A 26,013-nucleotide genomic window follows, 5' to 3' on the forward strand; every position below is an offset into this window, starting at 1 on the left:
TCTACATACAATCAATCTCTGCAGGTAAGAGAGATGCCTTATAATATTGAAACTGCAAAAATTGTAAATTAAAAATAAAATTTGGTTTTGATGCTTGCTGTTTGATATATATCTTTTATTAGTTTAGAGAATTAGTGCGAATGAAAATGCATCTGCCCTTACAGCTTCGTTTGTTTTAGATCATTATATATCGATTTTGTTTATAGATTTATAACAAACACACTTGTCACTTAAGATTACTGTTTGGATCATATCTGCCGACAATATAAAAAATTTAGAAACAGGAAAAATGACTTTTCAGCAGTTTTGTGAAAAATATTTGCAGGTGGTAAAAAAATATATCCAGAAATTTGAAGAAGAAAATGTTTCTTTTATTTTTAATGAGAGCCAAAACAGCAATATTTTTAAATACTTAAACGCAGATAAAATTTACTGTAATTTCCGCAGGTTTTGCTCGCATAAATTAAAATGTATAATAATGCAAAAAAAAAAAGAATAAAGATTTATCAATATTAAATAATATATTTTTCTATAAAGAGAAGCTTTTTCTCTCATGTCAAATACTTTTATATATATTTGTTAGAAACTTCAGAAAAGTATTATTTATTCAGAGAACAATCCTCAGTACCAAAAAAAAATAGTAGATTTTCTTATATCTTATGTGTAATATCTTTCTGATCTTATGTTACAAAAAAACTTTGCATGTACACTTAAATATAAAAACCCAAAATTTTTGATTGCATGAAGGGGATGAAGTTTAGATTGTTTACTCTTATCAGTAAATTGTTTAAATGTTTCAGTTATTAAGAAAATGCTTTTATCCATACTGTTAGTTTTAAAGTTGTGTCTGTTAGAATGCCCAGCTTTATCTGATGAAGACACTGGTCTCAGGTTTTTGTAGTCACTAGATAAGAAACAGATCTGTCCTCATCAAGCCATATATATAAAGAGTATGCATTAAACCTAAAGGTTATTATATATCCTTATCTCATGAAACCTGTGGACATCTAGACAAAATCCTTAGAACAACTTGGAGAAAAGGGAAATAGCTGATAAAATAAAATCTACCCTAAGAAACACTGCAAGATGAGACAAAGGGGTTCCTAAACTTCCAGAGAGAAACATGTTACTTAGCTTTTTGTATCGATCAGTCCAAATGATGCTGTAAAAAATTACTTTGCCTCTGCTTGGAGCCATCTAAGAACAGCTCAGGCATAAAATTCCTCATTCATTCTCTGAATTTTATAGAGAAGAACCAGTTTATTATAAAGTAATTGGCTAGCTTTATACTATTTTACACAACTGACAGCTCTATGACCATGATTTGGGTAAATAGCAAGTATAATTCACTAACTATCTAATTTTTTTCTTATTTAGGGAAAATAATTTGTAAACCTTTGTTTCATAATAATCTATAGCATAATCCTTAAATAAATGTGATTTAAACATTTTTTTTTCTTTAAAGAAAAAACAATTACTAGTAATATTTTATAAGTTTGTTAACACCATATTCTGAAAGGAACGTTAAACAATTAATACATTACATTTCAAAACTGAATTATGTAAACAGAAAACTCTGTAAACTATTTCATCGTCTGTCTCGTTTATTAAATATGTTAACTTCTCAAAGTGAGTGCACAATTTTGAAATAAAATATGATTTGCTAATAATTACATCGTGAAAACATTCTAAGTTAACTGAACATAGCAATGAATTAACAACAGTGCCTATGAAGTTAATCTTAAAATAATGCTTATGGAAATTTGGCAATTTTTATCACCACCAGTATGCTTTTATTGTAAAGCCTAAATCTAAATCAATATTTAGATTATTTAGTTAAATGAAATATTTGAACACAAGTTTAAAATTTATTGAAATTAGAAGTACATAATGTATAGAAAAGAAAATGCAGCAATCAAATGATTTAATATATTGTGATTTCCTATATTGCTGATTTTGGATAATATCTTTTCAATCTTGGAATAGAAAATTTTTTTTCTAATTACTGAAATTTTAGATTAGTGTGGTGTACAAAATGTTGTTACTGTACAGACTAATTTTTAATGAAACAAGATTATATTATATTATGGATTTATACATTTTAAACAATACTTGCTATGCTTTTACTTGGTTATTGGGTAAAATTAGTAGTTACTAATTACTGAAATACAAAAAGTACATATAAATTAGACTAACACAGAAAAATTACTGATAAGTTATATACTACATCGTAGTTAATATATAAAGCTATGAAGAAAAACAGATTAAACAAGACAAACTCTAAAGATATTGAACTGAACTATGTACAGCAATTTTTTTATTGCAGAATACGTACGTTTTAAAAATCAAAATGAGATTGTGATATGTCATTTGTTGAAATCAAAAACAGGGTTACTCAAACAAAAGAGAATTATTTATTTAAGATAACATCAATTTCATTAGGTGATATGCCCTTGCCCCAATAGGTTTTTCATTGTTCAAAACATTTGCTCTTAAGCGATTTTTTTTTTTTACACCCTGAAAACGCTTTCCCTGCAGGCTTTTCTTCATTCTTGGGATTAAGAAGAAAGTCTTAGAGGGCTAGATTGGGCAAATACGGGGCTGAAAAACAGTTGTTATGATAAAGCAGTCAGTCCCCAATTGCCACAATTCAGATTGTTTTTCAAACACAATCGCTTCAGCACTCTAAATAATAATATTGGTTCACTGTGGTGCTCAGGAACCAGTGGCTGGTTTTCTTCGCATCTTTGTAGTGTCAAGGTCTGCAGAGAGAATTAGATTGTGGTAGGATCCCAGGTGGCTAGGAGTGCGGCCTAGGCATTGGATTGGTTGGAGGTAGGCGTGCCATGGTTATATTGGTGTTGTTTGTGATTCGATTTGTTTGGGTGTAGGTCTGAATTTCTATTTTGCGTAAGACATAATTTTGATTGGTATGGGTGTAGCACTGATTTACCTTTCAACTCGTTCGTTTTCTGAGGCATTCACAGTCACGAACGGTGCTGTCAAATAGGGACTGGACCCGGGGTTTGCGGTTTCAGTCAGTTACCATAAGGTTATTAAGTGCCATATGCTGTTGAAACCATTTGACTACAATATATATATAAATATTTGGAAAGGAGTTAGTGTACAGAAAAAGAGCAAACCGAAGGATTTGTGAAACTGATTAAAATTTGAACAGGGTAGCCCAGCAGATAATTAAATCAATTAATACAAAAAAATGATAAAGTTCGGTTTTTCTTATCTTGAATTATCAGAAGAGGCCAATATATTTTTTCTCGTAAAGACACATTGATTTATCTGTGTTGATTTGTCAAAACAAATTTGTAAAAAAATTATACATATATTACCTTCACAAACTTGGCTTCTGTTGAATCATAGTATTAGATTCATTTTCGATAGTTTGTGTAATCCATGAAATTTATTATCTTCAGTAATAATTTAAATTTAGTTAGAATTAAAGTGCCCTAGCATATATAATAATTGACCATATGAAAAATTAAGTAAGGTTAGTAGTGAGTATGAAAGTCTCACTTAAATTTAGGAATTTTTATGTATAGTTAATATATTTATGCAGAAAAGATACATAAAACACAAAAATGTAATTGCCGAACAGTTTGTGTAGTGGTTAACGGATTTGATTCTCGACAAAGATAAGAATTATTTACCTACTTAATCTTTCTCGTTAAAGTACGAGTGCAGATGTTTGAGGCTGTAATAGAATCTAAAATGGAGAGTTTAATACTACAGTAACGCCATTATTATAATAAACTCTATAATTATCGATTAGCAGTTCAAACAGAACATAGCTTCTCGGACTCTTGGCTAAGATCAAAGTGTAGTTCAAACAGAACGGTTACATCATTACTCATAGTGAATTTTTGTTGTTAGTGTTGGTGTTACAACCTCATGCGAGGCCGAGTTGTTTTTAAGCATTAGTCGTTAGTGTACACTGAATTTTATGGTTTCTATGGGGCACATGTGTGTAAAATAGTACGTAGAGATTGAACTCTACTATGAAACAGAGCAGTACAGAACTGTATGGTAAAAGAAAATAGTTTGAAATAATTCAAATTTTAATCGTGCACGTACATTTTTAGATATTTTCAATTCTGGATTATTTCCCAAATTTCAGGTGTTTTACAACCACTAATTAAAATTTCGTGCAAATTTTAGTCAAATACCATGGCTGATGGTGGATTAGACGTTATTAAAACCGAACTAGACCCAATATCGGATCTGTTTTCTTCAACATTACGCACTGATGATACCTCGCTTCGTGTTTCTCAATATAAATGCCGGGTTAGGAATGAATCTAATCAAGAAGCAAGACGTAGACAACTTCTGGAACGACAGAAAGAGTAAGTTTAAGTAATTTTTTTATATTTGAAGGGTTCAGATCTATTATTGTAAAAATCTGATATTGTAAAGTGGAATAAAATTTTGACCGATTTGTGTTTTTAATGCCTACTTAAGTGTGATGTTTTTATATTATAACAAAACTTTTTTCATCCTCAGTTATCTAGTTTGTATATTTTAATGCTTGTCCTTACATTTTTTTACTGCCCATACTTGCTGATTCAAACTTAAAGTGTACTTAAATGCACTTTGTTTACAAGATTTAAAAAAATTCTTTAATTTACCTTGAACCTTTTTCATTTCAAGAGTAAATCAGTCTTACAAAGTTTCAGCATTCGTATGTTACACTACATTTCAAAAGCTTCAATTTTGTTTATTCCAATTTTGTTTAGAAACAAAATGAAACAGAGTCAAGGACTGATTCTTTTGTTGTCATTGTTTTCCTATCATAAAGTATTGAAACAAATTTCTCCAGACATTAGCAGCATTTTTTCTTGTGTGTTTTTGATAACTTGCTTTCTTCGTCCATCTGTTTACTATTGAAATAGTAGTTCATCAGATTTTATTATAATTAATTACCTTATTTAACACATTCCATCATGAAAAATAAAATATTTCTAGTAGCCATCAATTTCTGGTATGTTAAAAAGGAACAGTCTAGTATATTTTAATAGTTGTAGTGGTAGATCTGTAACTTTTAATTGTTAATTTGGTTCTTATTGGTTATTTGTTTACCACATATTGTTCCGTTCAAGTGGGTTTAAACAGTAAATGGTAATTTACATGTTAGCTATGTATAATTTACTTGAATGTCATTACATTTTAAAATTAGTGAAACAATTGTTATGATTTGATAATTGTTATCTCTTTTGACAGCAGTTCTTATCATTCAACTGATATCTTTTGAATATTTCTTGATTTTATTCTAGTTAGTATTTCACTTCAATTAGATCGGTTTGGAGTTTTGTGGTTCTAATTTACATTGTACGAAATCAACATTTGTCCAATACCAAATACAGAACAGAATGCCATGCAGTTCTTTATTGAGGCCGGGGAAACATCGCCTTAGTCCAAAAGGCTGTAACATGACATTGTCTGTAAGTGCTAGAGCGAAGATTGTGTTGCAACCGTCATGAAGGATTAGGTTAGGTTACGAAGTTGTAATGGATTGTAGTAGTAGACTAGCAGTGGTTTGATTAAAACATTCATTTTAACAATTGTAGATGGATAACTGATAAGTACCATTAATTTTTATTTTATTGATCATAGTGCATAAAATAACTCGGGGGAATGTTTTTTCACATGTAAATATTCAACGTAATTTAATATACATATTATTTATCCTGTTTTGAATTTTGTAACTATAAAGTTTAAGTTTTTCTCAAATTTTTTACTTTTATTTTTCTTCCTCTTTGTTTCTTAAAATGTAAAAGTAAAAAATGAAAAAGTAAGTATATGAATTAAAAGCTCTAATGTAAAAGAAAACTGTATGAATTATCCAAAACCGATTTTTCCTTTTAATTTTTATCTTAATCTTGAAAAGAAAAATGTAAAAAAAGAAATAGGAGAATTTTTGTATCAACTGAAATAATATATTACAAAAAGTTAATTTCTTGTTTAATAAGTTAATGCAAAAGCTTAGAGGGTATTTAGAGGTGAGTTTGGGATTGATCACAACGAGCTATGACAAGCATCAGACAAGCTATGGAATGAGATTTGAATCTCATTCCATAGCTTGTCTGATTAAATGGGAAGCTTTGTGGGAAGATTTTTCCAATATTTAATTCTTTTCATTTTAGTAAATTTACCTTTTTTTTGTCATAGTTGCAAAAGGTTTTGGTTCTATGTATGATGCTGTATAATTATTAGAAATAACTCAGGATATGATAGGTTGTTGTGGCCAAGATAAGATTCATGCTGATTGTTATAGCTGCACCATTCAGTCATATAATTCTTTTTCTACAAATTTTTCCTTTAAAATAAAAATATTCAGTAGTAAATCCATGTTTAAAAGTATAATTCAATTGCTTTCAAACTGTGTATCAGTAATTTTTATTCTAGTTATATTAAAATTTACATCTAGTTTCATGCAGGGTAAATTTAATTAGAATTAATTAATTTTTTTTTTGGTTTGGATGTTATCTGGGCATTGGATGTTGTGGAATAGCCTTGAGGAGTTCTGTGATCTACCAAGAAATTTTATTAGTTTCAATATTCACTTACAAAATTTAGTTATTTTTGAGGTTCCGGTGATATGATTTTTGTCATACTTATCCGATACGTACCAGCAGATCAAAGTTATTTGGGAAATAGAAGTACTAAAGTTGGACGAAGCAGGAGCGATATAAAATGCCGAATAGCACAAGTGAAATGAGCCTTCAGTCAGAAATATAATTTTTTTACATCAAAAATTAATACCGAAAGCAAACGACTAGCACTAGATAGGGAATCTTGGAGAGCTGCATCAAACCAGTCAAATGACTGAAGACAAAAAAAAACCAGTAAAAATTACAAGATGTGGTTATGTAACAAAATGAATTTTGAATACACTAAGTTGAGAGGTTTTATTTTTACTCTTTCCAAAAAGCATTTTTTGACCCTTTGTTCGACGTAAAATAAGAATGCTACAGCTCATGGAAAAATTGACAAAAATGGCTGTTTAACCTGTTGGCAAGTTAGAAAATAGTCTATTACTCAAGAAAACATTTTTTTTAAATATAAAAAATATTTTTTGGCTATTACAGGGTGGGTAGTTAGTTATCATATACTACTAAATAAAATCAAAATCAAAAATAATGATGCACTGATCATTTGTTGAATTAAAATTGATTGGGATATCCCATTAACTAAAAGCCTTTGTATTAGCCTAACTTGTTTATAAATAACTAACTGATTTTATAAATAATTTTTTTTTTTAATTTAGAATAAATAATAGAATTAAAAAAAAAAATTATTAAAGTTGTCGAACAGAGCTTTCATGCGTATATTTTCATTTCTTATTATTAAGCTATTATTTTCTATTTATCCCTTATCATATCTATTTATATTGTGCATTATTTCTAAGATTTATTTTGAATTGAATTATATATTTTACAGCTTTCCATTAAATTTTGATTATTAAACCCCCACCATAGTGAAGCGAAAAAAGGGAGTTATGTATTTCTTTTGTGCGGCATGTGTGCACCATTTTCTCAGTACCTATTGCAGCTATCGACTTGGTTCTTTTACAGAATTATTTGTCATGTTCCCCGAAGGTTTTGAGTCAATAAATGTCAATAAACTTTTAAAAGTTTTAATTTTTTACTTAATCTTTTTTAACATTGAGGTTTTTTAAATTTTTAATTTTATACTTGTATTTTAAGATATTAGTATAATAAACTCCAATTACATAGTTAATAAAATTAAACCAAATAAATGTGACAAAAATGCTGATAAATGTCATTAATTTATCTTGTAAATAGCATCAAAGTGTGTTATATAAGATCATATGTTTTAGAACTGTAATAGAACCATGCAATTAATGGAATTTCTACATAATTTATTTAATTTGTAAATTAAAATTTATAATGTTTAATTTACGTAAAATAAAAACTATAAATGACAATTGCATTGTCAGAAAAATCTATTTTGATTTCGGACAATCATTAATAACACAAGTCAACAAAAAAAAAATAATTTGGAACTGAGATAAAGTAGGTATTAGTAAGTATTTTTTATGCTGAATATTAAAATAAAATCAGTTATTCTTCATCACCTTCACATATTTAGTTATGACCCTCTAAAATAGTGAGAAACTTTTTAAGTAATAGAATAAAAAAATAATAACTAAAATATGTAAACCTTTGTTTTGCAGACATTTATGTTTATCTTAATTTCTTTTTTCTTATTTTCCTTTTGTGTTCAGTAGTCTTCTCTTTTTATCATCTAATGGTAGTCACTCATCATAGATTCACCCCCCATTTGCCTTGATAACATTATTTCATCTTGCAGTATATCTTGGTGGAACCGTTCTCCTTGTTCTTTGCTAATGTCACCCGAGTTTAAAGGGAAAAAATCCAAATGAGTGTGTAAAAAATAAATTTTTAATGAAATTCAGCAGTCTAAATTTTTGAAGTTCACTAAGAGTTCATTTATAAGCTTTTTTGTTTACAAGAAAACCAGTAACGACATCTTTGAATGATTTTCATGCTGCTAAATTTCAGGATTAAGGTTGCTATCAAATATATTTCCGTGAAATAATTTTGTTATTTATGGCCCAATGAATATATTTTTCCTTTTAATTTGGCTTCATCGTGTAAAAACCTCAGCTAAATATTTAAAGCCGTCTCCATCTTTATCTAATGCTTTTACAAAATTCTCCATCAAGCCTAGTTTTATGTGTAGAGGTGGTAAACTAAAATGATCTACTTCGACAAGGGGAATATTGACAACATTTTCCTTTCCTTGGCTAAATTGATTTCTTTTTGGCCCATCTTAAACTGCGTAGTGTTTATCTGTAGCTCGACTATCCCACAAACACAAGAAACACATATATTTTGTAAAGCCACTCTGGAGACCAAGTTTAAATGGTTTTGAATACTAAAAAAAAGGTACTACTAATACTAAAAAAGGTATCGTGGATACCAGTGTTCTTTGGTGATTGGGTCTCAATTAACCACACATCTCAGGAATGGTCAACCTGAGACTACAAGAATACACTTCATTTACATTCATACATATCATCCTCATTCATCCTCTGAAGTAATACCTTATGGTGTTTCCAGAGGCTAAACAGAAAAAACAAAAAACAAAAAAAACAAAAACTGAAAAGCCTTATCACTTTTATGTCAGCAATGTTTCATCATGAGTGTTCATCATACTTAATAGCTTTTAAAATTTTTGACATACTTTCATATGTTTCTTTCATTCCTACAGCATCTGCTACCGGTATAGAAGAAAACTTCTTCCAGTTACACAACACTGTCTTTAAGCTTCTTTTTGGTGAATACAAATAAATGCCAGTCATGAATAACATATTTGGTCTCCAGTTTGGATATTAGCCCCCTAAAATATTGGCAGGAACAAATTAAACCATCTGTTCTAAAGTATTTCAGTAAATTTTTGTTTCAATTTCTATATATTGAAATTTTAGTATGCTTGTTTAATAAATTCCAGATGTGAACCTAGGAGTTGTGCATGTCGTTTTGACAAATACAAGTCATGAATTAGATGATGAGGTGAGTTCAGCATTTGATTCTTTGGAATGTAATTATCTACTGAAGTTGAGAATTCAGCGGTTGAGTCTTCTGGGGAATCAGAAATTTCTTTTCAAGAAGTTGGAGTGATCAGAATCTGTAAATTACGCCATAAAGAATCGGTCTCATAGCTGAACAAACATTTGGGTATGCGATACTGCTTTTACTGTTTGAATTGAAACCGGTAACATTTGTTAAGCAAAAATAGCAGGCATCATAATGATTAGTAGGCCTCCCCAAATCATAGGTCAAAAGGCATGCTATTTTTTTTTTCAATTGGGTTAGTTTAACATAGCACTTGATGTGCTACATGTGGAGCACAGGATTTATCTTGGTCTCCCAAAGAACAGTCAAAATAATGTTTTTAAGCAGTTTTCAGCAGATTTGAATACCAGTTTTCATTGTGAAATATAATAAAAAATGTTTGGAGAATTTTTACAAGCCCGCTTATTATTTATTGTAAAATTCAAAATGTTTTAATGAATGAAAATAAACCGAAATATTACAAAAATATTTACTTAATTATAGAAATAATTAAGATTTAATTTATAAATACTTAATTACTTAAAATACTTAAAAAAATTGTTTCATCATGGAGTGCAATAAAACAGTGCGAAACACTTACAGACGCACGCACACACAACTAACTTAACAAATCTTGATGTTCAGTAAAATAATAACAAAGTTGTTTTGTCATAAAAATCTTTCACTGAATTTATTGCATCGCTTATGAAATAATATTTATAATGTGTGTATGATAAAACCACTACCACAACTTAAGAACACAGCAAGTCATACCAATAGCTGAGCTCGTACTGAAGAAAATTTTATCACATTGAATTACTCATTATTTGACTCGCTGACATGTCTATACGTTTCTGGCTTGATATGAAATGACATCATTTGACTTGTTATGTATCAAATATAGGTCAACAGCATGCATCTCAATATAAATCAGATGTAAATTAGTAAACATGCAGACATACTAACTGAGTTGATTGTTTGTTCCACGGATGATGAACAAATAAATTTAAGTAGTTGCAATAACTTAAGAATGTTACACGATGGGTTTCTTCAGAATACATATTCAGATTTAGCATATAAAATACTGTATAGAACACTTACTCCCTTTTCAGTTTAAATCTTATGTTGACTAGTGTAATGCGTAATTCATCAAACGTGGGCCGGGGAACCTTACCGACATGAGTTCTAAAGGAACAAGGAAGCCACAAGTGCTGCTAACTTGTACTCCATCATAGCATTGGACTGTTAGGTCACTTGATCTTGTACTCATTGAGCGTGTGCATGCCCTTGGAATGGAGGAGGCTTGCTTCACCCCATTTTGCTGTTAGGTGGGGCCTCTTGGGTTCTGTTGCACCTCAGGTAAATAACAGTTATTCTAGTAATTATATTTCTTTAATTGTGTTTGTCATGTCTGTTACCTGTGGCCTTATTATAAGTAATATTGCGTATTTATATGATGCTAAAAATGATATAAATCAAATGTATTAAATGTAGGTTTAAATTTAAAATGTGTATTATTTTTTCAGGAAAAGAAGTATTAAATTTAATGAAAGAAGGAGTGTAAAAGATAAAAATGGTGGTGGTTGGAGTGAAGAAGTCTATATTGAACGTTGCTCTCAAATGGTATGGTCTAATAATAAAATATACTTTTGGTACTCATTTTAAGACTACACTATTTGAATATGGGGGTAATCCATGAGAAGACATATATTCAAGAAGGCATTCTACAGCTCGAAATAAGAAAAACCAATTTATAAAAATAGATTTTAAAATATTTGTTTTTTGAGTTAACAGTTAGTGAAAAATCTTGCTCTGATTTCTTAATTGATGCTGCTCTAAAATTTTTGAGTCAAATTATAGGGCAAAATTAATGGTTTATATATTTTACCTTATAAGTTTAAAAAAATCGGGTCTAGAGAACTTTTTTTTAAGTAGTTATTGAAAAAAAATCACAAAAAGCAGAGCTGTGAAATTCTCTTATTTAGGTTTTGTTTGGTGTTTTTAGATTGAAATAATATCTAAGAAATAAATCTTACGTAGCTTTTGTTTAGAAGTTCCCAATCAGGTATGACATTTTTCATACGCTGCAGAATTTCCATTTCACATTTTCATGCACAGGCATGAAAATCCTAAAAAAATAATAAAAAAAAAATAATAATTTTTTGTTCATAAAAAGAAAAACATTTTATGATTTTTATTTGTACAGGACTTGACAGCTGAATGTAAGTTTCATTTATATTTACTTTTACAACTATTTTAAAATGTATAGGTTAAACCATATTTTTAATTGTTTTAAACCTTTACTTTTTTAAACTTTATTAAAGGTCATTATTCGATTTTTATAAGTTAATTAACATTAATTACTGATTTTAATATTAATAAATAATGTTAACTATTAATTAATAAAATATCACCTAAGAATAGTAGAATTTACCGACTGAAGTGTAATTAGTAATTGTAGAAGTGTAATTAGTTATATGATTTTTAAGAACTATCGTATTACTAAGGGTAACTGTACCTGTAATGTGTAATCGATCTTGATGTTTAAAAAAACAAGAAGTCATTTTAAATTTTAACCATAAGATAAGTCTTTTAAAATTATTTGTTGGTTTAATGTTGATTTTTGTTTTATCTAAATTATAACATTTTTTTGACATATTTTAGTACGTTTTGTTTGAAGATAAAATTATTTAAACCTGTAAGTGTTTTTGATCGACTTTATAAAAATTTTCTCAAATTCATTTTTTACAGTTTTGTTCTAAAGTTTTATTGTATACAATTTATTCATACCTAAAAAAAAATTATACATCTCATCATTGTAACTATTGCAATGAAGAAGTGATTTTAACAGTTCAACAAATGTAATATTCATATTGATATATGAGTTAGGTATGATATTTACTTTTAAATGTACATCAAGACTGATGGAATATCCATCGCATCTGAGTGTAGTCAATGTATCTCTAAATTAGTCCAGAATTAAAATATTGTTTAATATAAAATACGTATTTGTTTGAAGTATTTAATTCTCTGCAGCTTAAATTAAGAGTTTTAAATATGCTGCTCCCAAAGAGACAAATGGCTTATGGTTGTGTACTGGTCTGCTGTATAAAGTGGTCAGTGTAATCAAAGTAATGTACAGCTCTCATCCCGGGTTAAGTTACTAGAGATGTATGAGTAGAATGGATAGCCACTACCTGAAATAGTCTTGAAACACTTCTTTGAATGATCTGCCTTTTTGTAGATTGTCCCTTCTCAATATCCTTAGATTTTTGTGTCCTTTATACCATCCTCATTAGTAGTATTCTTATATTTTGGTAAGATATTGATTAGATCCATGCTGAGGTTGTGGTGACCTATTGTAAATGAAACAGTTGCAGCAGACTGTCAGAAACTAGTGAATCTGCATCTTGGGTATTACTGTTTTTGGCTTAGGGCAGCTCTGTCTTTGTTTCAATGCAAGCATAAAAATCCTTCAGGCTAAATGCGATAAAGTGTAGAGAGGTAGTATTCTTCCCTTAACTTTCTGTGTCCATAGATAGGAAAAGAATAAGAAGTAAGAGATATTGTTGAAAATTATTTGATGAACTTTTAATTAAAACATAATAAATTATTATTATTATGTTTTCTATTTTTGATGTTTTATTATATGAATATAAAAATAAATATGGTACCTTTTGATATAATGTTTTTACTTTCTCGTTTAGATAACGCTTAGCTCTATAAGGGAGAGTATTGTAATCGGTTCAATTTGAGCATATGCGATTTTCACCAGTCTTGATGTTTTGACACTAAGGAACCCCAAAAACTGGATTTTCCAAATGTTAATGTTCTTGTGTGTGGGTGCGTGCCCGCGCGCGCATGCGGGTTCAGTGTTAGGCTCTAAATCACCTTATATCGCTAGAACTACTGGACCAGTTTTCACCAAACTTTGTCAGTTTGCTTCTACTTATGGGGCTTGATGCCATTAAATTTTCAACTTAAAAGGTCAAGGGGGTGAGGCTGTAGAGCAGGTCAACCTCAGTATCTCAAGAGTAAAAAAGTAACTTGGTCTGGCTGGGTCTCGAACTCGATTGCCTGGTTAACTCATTAACTGGTGTGTTACGCCTTGTGGCTTCACCAGTCTGCCAACCGCACAAGCAAAATTTGTACTATGTAAGTTGTGAAATTATTTATGTATAAATAAAATTAATTAAAATTCAACCTTACCAACAATTCATGTGTGTTTTTTTCAAGTGCTTTCAGTCATTCGACCATCAGGAAATATTTTTTACTTTAATTTAAAAATATTAAAATGAACATAAATAGATTAAAAAGTTAAAAAATATTAAAATCATAACCGGTCGTCATCGTCATAATGTAAAAGTAATTACAACTGAAAGTACTTTAATTACTGAAGGTTGAATTTTAATTTATTTTATTTATACATAAATCTGATGCCATGATTGAAAAATTGAAATTACATTAGTTGGTGCTGACCATTGCCGTTAGTACCGTTATACCCGCGAAAATGAAATACAGTGTGTGCGTGTGCTTTAGTTAGAATCATGGAATTAAATAAATGTAAAAAATATTATATTTAAGTAAAATTATAAATATTTTTAATTAAGTTGTATGTTAGCATGCATCAGAAACAATTGTGTTGTCACCTTTTTTTCATTGTATACTTTATATTTATATTTTTTTTCCAGAAGGTAGCGTGGCATAAAAAAAATAGATTATATAAAAATATGATAATGTTTTCCGAATGGTTAATTGATATACCTAGTAATTTTACTGATAATTGGATTATGGTACCTTGTCCAGATGGGAAAAGAAGTATAATCGTTTCAGAAATGGTAATATCAATGTAATGTTACTTTATAAAAATTATTTATACTTTTATCTGACCTAATCTTTTAAGTGTAAACTGGTAATTAGCACTCGGTGCCAGTTAAATATTAAAGCTGCTATCTATAATGCTGCAGGATGTCATTTTAAAAATTAATATTGATTTTATAAATATTAGGGTCATTGAAGTGTAAACTGGACTTTTGTTTTTAACATTTAGTACACAATTTTTCGCAGCGTTTGTGGAGATTTTACCATGTTGGCTCAACCGTAGACTTAAGTACATGATGACATTATAATCCCAAAACTTCTCATGCAATCTTCTCAAAATTGTAAAGGGATTGATGCCCTCATTCATGCAGTAATTTACAATAATACATTGTGCAACTGACTGTGAACTTCTTGCTCTGATGTGATGCTACTAACCAAAGAGATATGAATGCTGAGGCGATTGGAGGTGACCTTCCCTTCCCAACATCTCCACAGCTATAGTCTTCTGCATAAGTCCATTCATATTCGTACATGAGTCGTGAAAACAAAAGTCTATTTGTGCCTGATTGATCCTCATATATTAATTGCTAGTGCAAACATTTTTTAGGATTCATTTAATGATATTGATATTCTTCTCACAGGATTGGTAAAAACACTACAGAAAGCTCTTGATTTTGTAATTGGGGAACCTGTTTTTACAATTGAGGTGAAAATGATTTGGTTTGATTTATGTTCATTTAATATAATTATAAAATGCAGGGTTTAAATTTTAGCTAGGACATTTTAATACTTTTATAGGACATTTATAATATTTTAAGTAGAAAATGATTGTTTAACTTTTCAGCCTCAACAGTCTTCATTTGGTTATTAATGTTAGTATTTGCACAAATAAGTCTAGAAAATTTTTGTTTACTCACTTCTTCTAGAAAGGAACTCTTGTATTTTATAACCCTTGCTTCTGGCTTCTAGAAAAAAACTTTTGTCTGCAATATAAAGCTGAGCTATCATTACTTCTAATTTGTTTAAAATTGGGTTAAATTTTTGTAAATTGATTGCATTTTATACCATGAAAATTTTTACACATGATATGCATTTTTCTGTTAATGATGTCCATCTTACAAAGATACTAGACTAATACTGAATGTAAAAAAAGAAACATTCAAATACTCTGCATATTTTTCTTGTTTGCAAATGAATTTCTATTAATTGATTGTCATAGGTCTTTTAGTTTTATTATTTTTGTCTATTTTCTTTATAATCCAGGCAGTATCTTTTTTGGGTTTGACTTTTTCTATACGATTGCTAATTTTTGCTTTAATGCCTCCAGAATATCATCAGAAATGATTATTTTGTTATGCACCAGTTGAAAAGTGTGCTTAAAGTTTTATTAAATAAAATGTAAAAAACTCAGAAATATCCAATTTTTTCTCTTATTTCTGCAGATAACTGTTCATTTTAGAGAAAAGATCAACAGAGAAAAAGTTTTGTTATTAAATTTTACACGCAATATCATTGGTTGCAAATTGAAAAATATATTATTATTGATGCAAAAATAGCAATAACTGTAAAAAAAAAGATTTTTTAGGAATTTTTTTAGTACTTATACATAGGACCTTTAAATTTTGCCTCAAAGAACTTTTTGATACGATAAAGCAACGCACCAAATTTCAACAAAATTAGTCTGACAGTTTTTGCACAATAATGTTGCAATTCAGATTTGAAAAAAAAAGTGATTTTTCCAAATTGTGTAGAACCTGAAGTAAAGCTTTAGATACTTGAAAATTTAATCACATATAAAAGAACACTCAAACTTTCAATTGAATTTTAACAAATTTAAATCTGTTAATTAGGAGAATTTAGGAGAAGTTTTTCAAACATACTTGCAATATTAACATAATTGTAATTTTAACAAGAAAAATTATGTTTTTTTTTTTTTAATTTATGTTTTGGAAGCTAAAAACTTCAAATATATTACTGGCAAACGAGAATTATTGCTAAATATCTGTCTATTAATTTATTTCAAAAGTTGTATAACAACGGTCAACTTTGATCTATTATATCCAGATATAATAAATCAAATTTTTTTTTTAAAGAATCATATTTCTAAGTACTTTTAAAGTGTGCTTTTTAAAATTAATTTAGATAAAAAATTTGTGAAGCTATTCAATATTTTAAAAGCAAAAAATTGCAGGTATATTTGAAAAATTTCCTAAGCTCTCCTAATTAATAGATTTAAATTTTTCAAAATGCATTTGAAAGTTTGATTGCTCTTTTATATGTGATTAAATTTACAAGTCTCCAGAGACTTTATTTCAGACTTTACACAGTTTGAAAAAAAATCACTTTTTTAAAATCTGGATTGCAACGTTGTGCAAAAACTGTCAGACTGATTTTGTTGAAATTTGGCATGTTGCTTTATCATATCAAAAAGTTCTTTGAGGCAAGATCTGAAGGTTCTGTGTATAATAAGAGTACTCAAAAAAATTCCCTAAACATCTTGTTTTTTCTTCATTTTTTTTGACAGTTTTTGCTATTTTTGCATCAATAATATATTTTTCAGTTTGCAACCAATGATGTTGTGTGTAAAATTTAATAACAAAATTTTTTTCTCTCAATTTTTTCTCTAAAATGGAACAGTTATCTATGTAAATAGGAGAAAAAAAATTATTTTTTTATTATTATTTTTTTTAATAAAAATTTAAGCACACTTTTTCAACTGGTGCATAAAAAAATAATCATTTCTGATGATATTCTGGAAGCATTAAACAAAAATTAGCGCTAATGTAGAAAAAATCCAAATATGCACATTTTAAAATAGATATTGCCTGGACTATTAATATATTATGAGATTTATCAATTACAAAATGTTTATTACAATCTCTCTGTAAAAGCAACTATTATTGTTGTAGGTATATCATAAGAAAACCAAAATTCTTTATGTTGTATAGTGAATTAGTTTTAGCAGAATGAATGCCAGCTATTTTTATCATACACAAACAATTTTTTAACTCTTCAAAGATTTCATCATTGCTTCATGAAGATTCAACAACTAAAAAAAATCCGAAGATCTTTTCAAAAATGCATACTGGCTCAACCTAAGTGAAAACAATTCTGTATACCTTTGAATTACTCAGTTGGTAATTATGAATTTTTATATAAATGAAGCGTTAGATAAATATTAGAATTCAAAATTCCAGTTACCAAGATGAAGGCCTACCTGTATTATATTACATTTAAAAAAAATATTTTATTTATTCTTTTTACAAATAAATTATAAAATTAATAAAATACATATAGAACTTCATATTGGTTGCTGGGATTTTGAGTTCTATTACATATCTAATAGGTCATTTTATATAAAAATTTACAATTGCAAACTGAGTCAATTCAAAGATATTCATGATCTGTTTTCATTTAGCTACAGTCAATAATTATTTTATGAAAAGATCTTCAGATTTTTTTAACCGATCAAACATCTCATTATTGCATTATGTACATTCACCTTATCTAAAAATAATCTGAAGATCTTTTCAAAACATAAATTCTAACTCAATTTAAGTGAAAACAGAACCTGTATGTTTTGAATTGACAGAGTGTGTGATGTTAAATTTTTATAATAAAGTGACTCATTAACCCACCACCGGGTTGATCTAGTGGTGAACGCGTCTTCCCAAATCAGCTGATTTGGAAGTCGAGAGTTCCAGCGTTCAAGTCCTAGTAAAGCCAGCTATTTTTACACGGACTTGAATACTAGATCGTGGATACCAGTGTTCTTTGGTGGTTGGATTTCAATTAACCACACATCTCAGGTATGGTCGAACTGAGAATGTACAAGACTACACTTCATTCACACTCATACATATCATCCTCATTCATCCTCTGAAGTATTATCTTAACGGTAGTTACTGGAGGCTAAACAGGAAAAAATAAAAAAAATAAAGTGACTCGTTAGATATGTAGTAGAGCTTAAAAGTCTCAGTGATCTAGTTGAAAATCTACTTGTAATAAAAGAGCTACACTATAACGAGAGAACTAAATAAAATGTTTGATGATTTAAATGAAGCTTGAGAAAGCCAGGGTATAAGGATCAACATAAAGAAGAAGATGTATGGTATTAGGTGAAAAAGAAGAGAGTATTGTGATTAAGATAGGAAATGAAGTTTTTGAGCAGGTGAAGACATTTCAGTAATTGGGAGCTTTATAACTGTGACCTGATTTGCACAGTAGAAATTGAAAAAAGAATATCAAGAAGTAAGCAGGCATATAATAAGAAGGGAAGACTGCTGCGTGGAAAGTTTAAACATTAGCATTAAGGAAGAGATTAATGAAATGTTTTATTTGGTGTGTAATGCTCTTTGGAGCTGAAACGTGGACAATGAAAAAGGCAGAAAACAAATTTAGGCTTTTGGGTTGTGGGTGTAGCGTAGAATGATAAATGTCAGATGATAAGACGATGTAACAAATGAAGTATTAAGGAGAATCAGAGAGAACAGGAAAATATAAAATTTGATTGAATATAGAAAAAGAAACTGGCTAGGACATTATATGAGAAGTTGTTCATCACTAGATGCGATAGAAGGCTTGGTGAATGAAAAGAAAGGAAGAGGAAGGAAGGAATTTCAAATGATGGATGGGATTATGAAAAAGGGAAAATATGCTGAAACAGAGAGGTTAGCATAGAAGGTGGAGAGCTGCAGCTGTGACCGGACCAGCCGTATTGGTAGAATACTATAAATGAATGAAGTAATTCAAATTCAAAAGATGTACTTATGATTAGAAATCATTTGCCATTTTTATTCAATTTAAAAAACATTTTCAATAAGTGTTGATTTTTGACTTTCTAATTTATGATTTATAATGATTATGATAGAAGTAATTGCCAAAATAATATTAAATGATAAATTTAAAATTGTATGTTTTTAGAATCAGACGATATCATACACCAAAAAAGGCATTCCAACTCGACATTTTAAAACACTGCTTCCGCCAAAAACTGTTCTTGATTGCATCTGGAATAGTAAGACAGAATCCTTTTATGTTCTGGACGTTATTCAGTGGAATGGAATGTCCCTAAAAAATTGTCAGGTATAATTGTACATTTTTTTTTTTATTGATGTTTATTAATGTTTTTCTATTATTTTATTTTATTCTATTGACACTCATTTTTTCTATCTATTAACATGTTCACTGATAATGTTTTTGAGATCATGTTTGTCTGTGTATTACTCTACTTGTATTATACCTGTACTGCTAGGTTTAACATCATCATATCATTACATGTTTATCTACCCTAATTACAGATTGCTTGCATGCATTCTATCTCTTTAGGTATGGTTTTGGGTCCTGATAGTTCCCGTCTCCTTTTAAATGATCTATAAATTTTATTATACTCCATTCTTATCTTTGCCTCTTATATTGATTTTTATAGCACTGTTTTAATCAATCCTCTAATGAAAACTCCCAGCTAATTTCCTTACATATTCTGAATTGCTACGATTAAGTTGTTCTATTTATTCTTCCCATTAATTTCTTATTTTTATTGTTTTCTGATGTAGGTGTGATTCTTGAATTATAATATTTAAAAGCTCTTTTGCTCTTTAATATTCCTTATTCCAGTAGACATGATCAGATGCTCTTTCACTATTTATAAAAGTTTTACTATAGAATAAATTAAGTATACGTACCTAAAGATATGTGTGATTATAATTCTGAAAAAAATTAATAATTGAATTGAAAATTTCAGTAAAAACTTGTAATTATCAATTTTATGTACAGCTGTTTTCCAAAAGCCTGTTAGGTTTTTGGTGTGCTAATAATTATTATATAAATCCTTGGAATTATAAAGCTTTATTTTGAGCGCTTTACTTGCTAAAGTAATGATTATCACCCACGGTCAATACTAACAAGAAATTAATTAAACATTTTGGACTGAGAGTTTAAATTATGGTTTATCTTTCAAAATTAATATTATTATGCACACACTTATATTATTAATATTATTATTAGTATTAGTATTCATATTCTGGCGAAGGTTAGAAAATGTAAAATATTGTATCATTAGATTTTGATTTTTGTGAAGCCAAGAAACACCTGATTTTTACATTTCATTTTGTACCATTTTTCTGTTAGTTATGTGTTATTTTTCTTCATTCATATAAAAAATGTTATACTGGAGTTTTACTGTCTTAAAAGTTATGATTTTTTTATGTTGCTGATTCTTACTGACGTGCATGTTATTTTATTAAATATAGATATTTTCATTCAAAAGGTTCAAATTACAGTATTAAGATTTTTCATGCAAAATTACCCCTTGTTTTTGCATTTATTTAGATTTCCAAAATTGTTTGTTCTGTATAATTTTCATACCTGTATGCAGATTTATGTTCTAAAACATGTTTAAAAAATTATTACCTGTCGTTCAGTAAGAAAATTATTATCATTTTTAAAACTTGAGAAATGTTAACCGGCCTTTTTTAAAATTTTCATTATTTTTTGTTGCTGCTTCCATTTTTTTAAGGTGTAATAAATAATTAGATTATTAAGAATTATAAATATCTTACTTAGATTAATGAAGATTGTTCTTATAAAGACTTTTCAGAGCAAATTATTCTAACTTAGTGGAATTCCCAAAAGAATTGATGTTAATGTTTCTGGCCTTAAAAAGATTAGGAAGTGCCTAAAAATGGCATTTAGTAATTTATTCAATCGATGTTATATTTGTGTTTTAATATGTTGTTTCTCTCAAATTAAGTTCATTAATGTTTTTGTACCTGCCTTGTTTCCATGTGATGATTAGCAATAGATTATTTTGTTGCACATAGTACCTTTATGTGTTTTTGTTGTAACTGTGGATGAATATGCATCCAGTTAAATTATAAGAAGTGTATTATATCCAGCAGTTCTAGTATAAAATAGCAATCTATTTCATGTTATAATTATATAATTTTTAAAATGTTTTGTTAGTTTAATGATGAACCATTCAATTTCAAAGGTAATATTAGTCCAAGTTACTGTCAGCAGCATAAATAGTTAATATGTTGTATTACATTTTGTTAGAACCTTTTCTGAATATAGTTAATAAAATTATTACAGTAAATAAAACAAATCGTATATTGTAAGTTGCCTATAAACTGGAGTAATGTACAGTCCTCAATTAATATTTTAAAGAAGATAGATTATGAACACGTCATATATATCACTGTACAAAGTTCAATGTTCTTTTGGAAACTATTGCCTTAAAATTTTGTTTTTACCATTTATTGGCTGTGTAAAAAAAATACTTTACTTTTGAATGAAAGTATAGTTAAATTATCTTAAGTATAAATGGCTACGTGTTCTTTGAACCGATTAATTTTTAGTTAGCTCTGAACACCTTAGGTAGATTTTCATTTCAAAAAATATATAAAATTGAAGGAAAACAGGAAAAGTTACTTACTTTTTTTATTACTTTGCAACGATAAAATGTTATCCAGTTTATTAGTAACAGGATTTCTGGTTATGAAAAACATCATAGTGTACATTACATTTGCTTTTAAATTTTATGTTATGATTTGTTAGATTGGTTATTAGGTGTTTATTTCTAGTTATCTCTAGGTGATGAATCATTTTTTTTTATAAATTAGGTAAGTGACATGACAACACAAGTCATTCATAAAAATAGCATAGCCATTTCTGAGAATAATGTACTAGGTTTATTAGGGAAATTAGGAGTGGTGTTTCCTCATTGTCCTCTTTTAAAAGTAGAAAATTAACATCATGTCTCAAATACAGGTGATATTTAGCCGGTTCATTAAGTAAGTATCAATAATATATAGAAGTAGCAATTTGTTAGAATTATTAAATTTCCAACCTTAACTAAAATGCAAAAGTATTAATAACCGATTTGTTAATTGTTATGTTGTGTATATTATAAATGGGGGTTTCAAAAATAATCTGTATTGTAATGTGATGTAGTTTCATTTGTTGAAACTAGTCGGTTTAAAGTAATCTTCATATGTGAACTGGATTCATTTTTTTCAACAATATTTACACGATTACAATTTTTCAAGGTTAACGTTGACCTTGAACTAATGCAGTTTTTCGTTTTCTTCATCCTCATTACAAAAACGTTTTCTATTGAATCTTTTTTTTGACAATAATATAGAACCGCATGAAGTGAGGTCAGGTGAATAGGATGAGAACAGCAGTTTCATCTTATTTTTTTGACAAAAACTGTTGAACATTAAGACATTAAGTATACTTTAATATGAATATTATTATTTTTTTTATCTTGTATTGGCAAATGAGGTGCACATTTTTCAATAATGCTATTCATGTTCAAATTTGTTAGCATGAACTAGCAAAACACACATTTCATTAACTCAAAATCTCTTCAGTTGTCCGCTGTTGATTTTTATTGTTTGCACTGCAAAGTTTTTTCAAGATTTTATCACTTCTGATGCAGAAGGTTGTCTAGGTTGGTCTCTTCAAGGTATCATTTACCTGTTTGAAAAGTGAAAACCATTTGTAGACTTTTGTTTTATTTAATGCTTCTTCAAATCATCTTGAGCCATCCCTTCTTTTTCAGTGGCTGTTTTCCTTAAGAGGAATTAAAATTTCATGCAGACTTCTATTCAATATTATCAGCTGTAAAGAAAATTAAAGAATACATTTTCAAATACTGAGAAAAGCCAATATGGAACATCTTTCAAACCATGTTGAGCAGTGATGTTAGGGAAACTGAAGCAAAATACTGTAGGCTTGGCACACCTTACAGTGGATTGCCTGCCAGATGATTATTCATTACTTATACTGCACTATTTATATTATATTACATATCGGTGCTTGTAAATAAACAAGTTATAAAATTTACGTTCAATTATGTTTTAAGATTCTTTTCAATAGGTCCATGTTCTGTGTTTTTGTGTTACAATTTTAAGATGAATATTTGTGAACAATTTGGATGTTCGGTGTCGCTCAAAAAAATTATTCAGCATTACTTATTTTTGGATACCCCTCTTATATAATGAAAGATGAACCTTGAGTATTATCCTTAGAATACAGTTCTGTTAACAAAAAAAAGTTCGATTGATGTGATTTTTTTTTAGTTTTATTGTCATCACATAAAGTGATGTTTATAAGAAATATTAAATTCATTATATTTTTAAATAGGAACTAGAAAGGTCCTTATCCCATTTTAATCTTTTGTAACCTCTGTAGTTATTTTGAAATTATTATAAAAATTATGAATTTGTTTTCTTTGTAAATTTTTAACATGCTTACTAATTCGATACTATAAAGGCAAGGTAGATAATACATTGTTCCTCTTACAGAAAAATATGCAATAATCTTTTGCTTTATAATATCTTCTGTATGATGTGGTGGATATAAAGGCTGTAAAATAAAAGCAGCCATGGTTGTAGTTGCTTCCTCAGAGATTAATTATATTTCACTAAACAGCCAGCTTCTGAGTTGAACTGAGTGAAAGTCAATGCAGGGCTGAATATAATCTCTATTTTAGTGAGACCTGTATTCTGATATCCCACGGATCAGTAGAAACCACTTCTCATCTTTCTTAATAGGCCTGGTGTGGATTAATTCTATCTATTATATTATACTATGATTATGGTGTGGATTATATTCTTGGGAGCATCTGTGCTATTTTCAGGAGCTCTATCTTGTGTTAGACAGTCTAAAATCATTGCAGTTACGAAAACCATTACATATAACAAAATAATTTAATGTTTTTTAATTTTGGAATTTAAAGTAGGTTGTTGTGATATCACTGGAGGATAATTTAACCGATGCTTGTACTTTGCTTTAGGCTGATTTCAGATTTTACTGGTTGAATACAAAATTTCAAGAAAACCCACATTATTCGATAAAGACTAACGAAAATATATATCCTTCGATAGCATTACAACGTTATTCTTGCAATTTTAATGTTATATCTAAAACTCTTGAAAATTATCCTTTTTTTCTTGGCGATTGTCCAAAATTAGATGGTTTATTGTTTTTCCATTCTGAAACGCATTATACATCAGGCTATACTCCTTTGGTCGGTTGGTTGAAACCTTATATGTTACCTGAGGTGTTTGATGTAAAGATTAATCCAGAATATAATGCAAAAAAACCTGATGGATATGTATCATTTACACACTATTTGAATGAGAAGGAAGTAAGAAGACAAGAGAACAGGGAAAGCAAAAAAAATCTTCATAAAATTAAGGTAATCTTTTTATTATTTTTTTCCTTTTTATGTATAACTTCATTATATTTCTTTTATGAATTAGATTAATGCCATTATTTCTATAATGGCATTTTTTTCAGTCTTAGTGCTTTCCTCATAATAATGATGTACTGTAAAGCAAATGGATGTGAGTTTTATTATTAAAGGATTTTTGTTTTTATGTTTTTGGATGAAATAAAGGTTGTTGCAACATACTGAAAATGATATTATGTTCTATTGAGGGAGCAGAAAGTTAATCGATTTACATTACTAAGTTAATGTTAATTGATTTACATGTAAGTTAATCTTAGACAACTGATCAAGGTAACAAAGTTTTTTGGGATATCCAGTTTACTTGAATTCAAACATTCACATTTAATGTTGTGGCATAAGATGAACTTGACTCGACCATCACAGTTCATTTAAACGGTATCTCCATGAGAAAAATTTTAATATATTATTATTGTTATTTATAAGATTTACTCGAAATATTATTGTAATTTTTCTGGTTTTTATTGTGTGAAAATTTTCTAATGATTTTGGCCCCTGTGATACATACCTCAAAAAAATATTACATTAACTTGTATAATACATGTAAAACCTTTACCTCAATGGAAATGTTATTAATACTTTTTTCATTAAAAAAAAAATAGTTTAGTGGAAATTATCATGGTCATTTAGAAATAATTTTAATATTTTCATATTGAATATAATAAATTAACACAAAGAATTTATTTCTTTTAAAATTAATTAGTTTTGTAGCATTTTATTAGTGGAATGATGCTGTTCCTTGATTCATCTTGACCCCTGTAGGGGAAGACGTTCTCCGCCATCCCCTCTGTTCGAATCCCTTATGGGCTTTACCAGAAGTCATCTTTGAAACCTCAGCTTTTGACATATTCCAGTCCGCCTCGGCCATGATGCCACCGATATGAATGTCACAAGTGACATTCCCATTGGATTTAATGAACTAAAAACCAGACATATCTCACTGAGTCTTAAGTAAGACTGAAGATACCTAACAAAACAAAGGAACTGAACTACCTACCTGTAGAAGTTAAAAAGTAAGTTCAACACATAAAATCGAAACATAAAAATATTACATGGAAAAATAACTACATATAACATTGGAACAAAACAAAGGACAAAAACATAATTTACAAAATACAAGCAGAAATCTAAGCAGGGTTCTAGATCGCCTCGGCAATCCTCTCCTTTGCCAAGTATACTATAAATCTTTCCACTATTGCCCATTCAGCCAGGCTCCTCCAGTTTACATGGAGATCCAATGCTGACCTGATAGATCAAGCCGACAGATGGTCTCCGTGCACATAACTTGTACTTTGAGCACTCATATAAAACATTGTAGGT

The 26,013-nt window shown here is 28.8% G+C and overlaps 1 protein-coding gene across 5 annotated transcripts in view; it reads left to right on the forward strand.

The window, feature by feature from the left end:
- Window positions 1–3,879: 3,879 nt before the first annotated feature.
- Window positions 3,880–26,013, forward strand: part of Snup (snurportin-1) — a 48,026-nt gene continuing 25,892 nt past the window's right edge. For 4 of the 5 annotated variants that reach the window (XR_012755879.1, XR_012755880.1, XM_075361595.1 and 1 more), the window contains exons 1-5: window positions 3,880–4,358; window positions 11,141–11,237; window positions 14,306–14,452; window positions 19,359–19,520; window positions 24,238–24,642. Coding sequence is in view for 3 of the 5 variants with exons in the window: in XM_075361595.1 (XP_075217710.1) it covers window positions 4,183–4,358; window positions 11,141–11,237; window positions 14,306–14,452; window positions 19,359–19,520; window positions 24,238–24,642 (987 nt within the window). In the remaining 2 variants the exon portion in view is untranslated. The remainder of the gene's footprint in view (window positions 4,359–11,140; window positions 11,238–14,305; window positions 14,453–19,358; window positions 19,521–24,237; window positions 24,643–26,013) is intronic. The other variant, XM_075361596.1, reaches the window with a different exon arrangement.

This window comes from Lycorma delicatula, chromosome 3 (genome assembly GCF_047948215.1).
Source record: "Lycorma delicatula isolate Av1 chromosome 3, ASM4794821v1, whole genome shotgun sequence".
NCBI classification, from domain to species: Eukaryota; Metazoa; Arthropoda; class Insecta; order Hemiptera; family Fulgoridae; genus Lycorma; species Lycorma delicatula.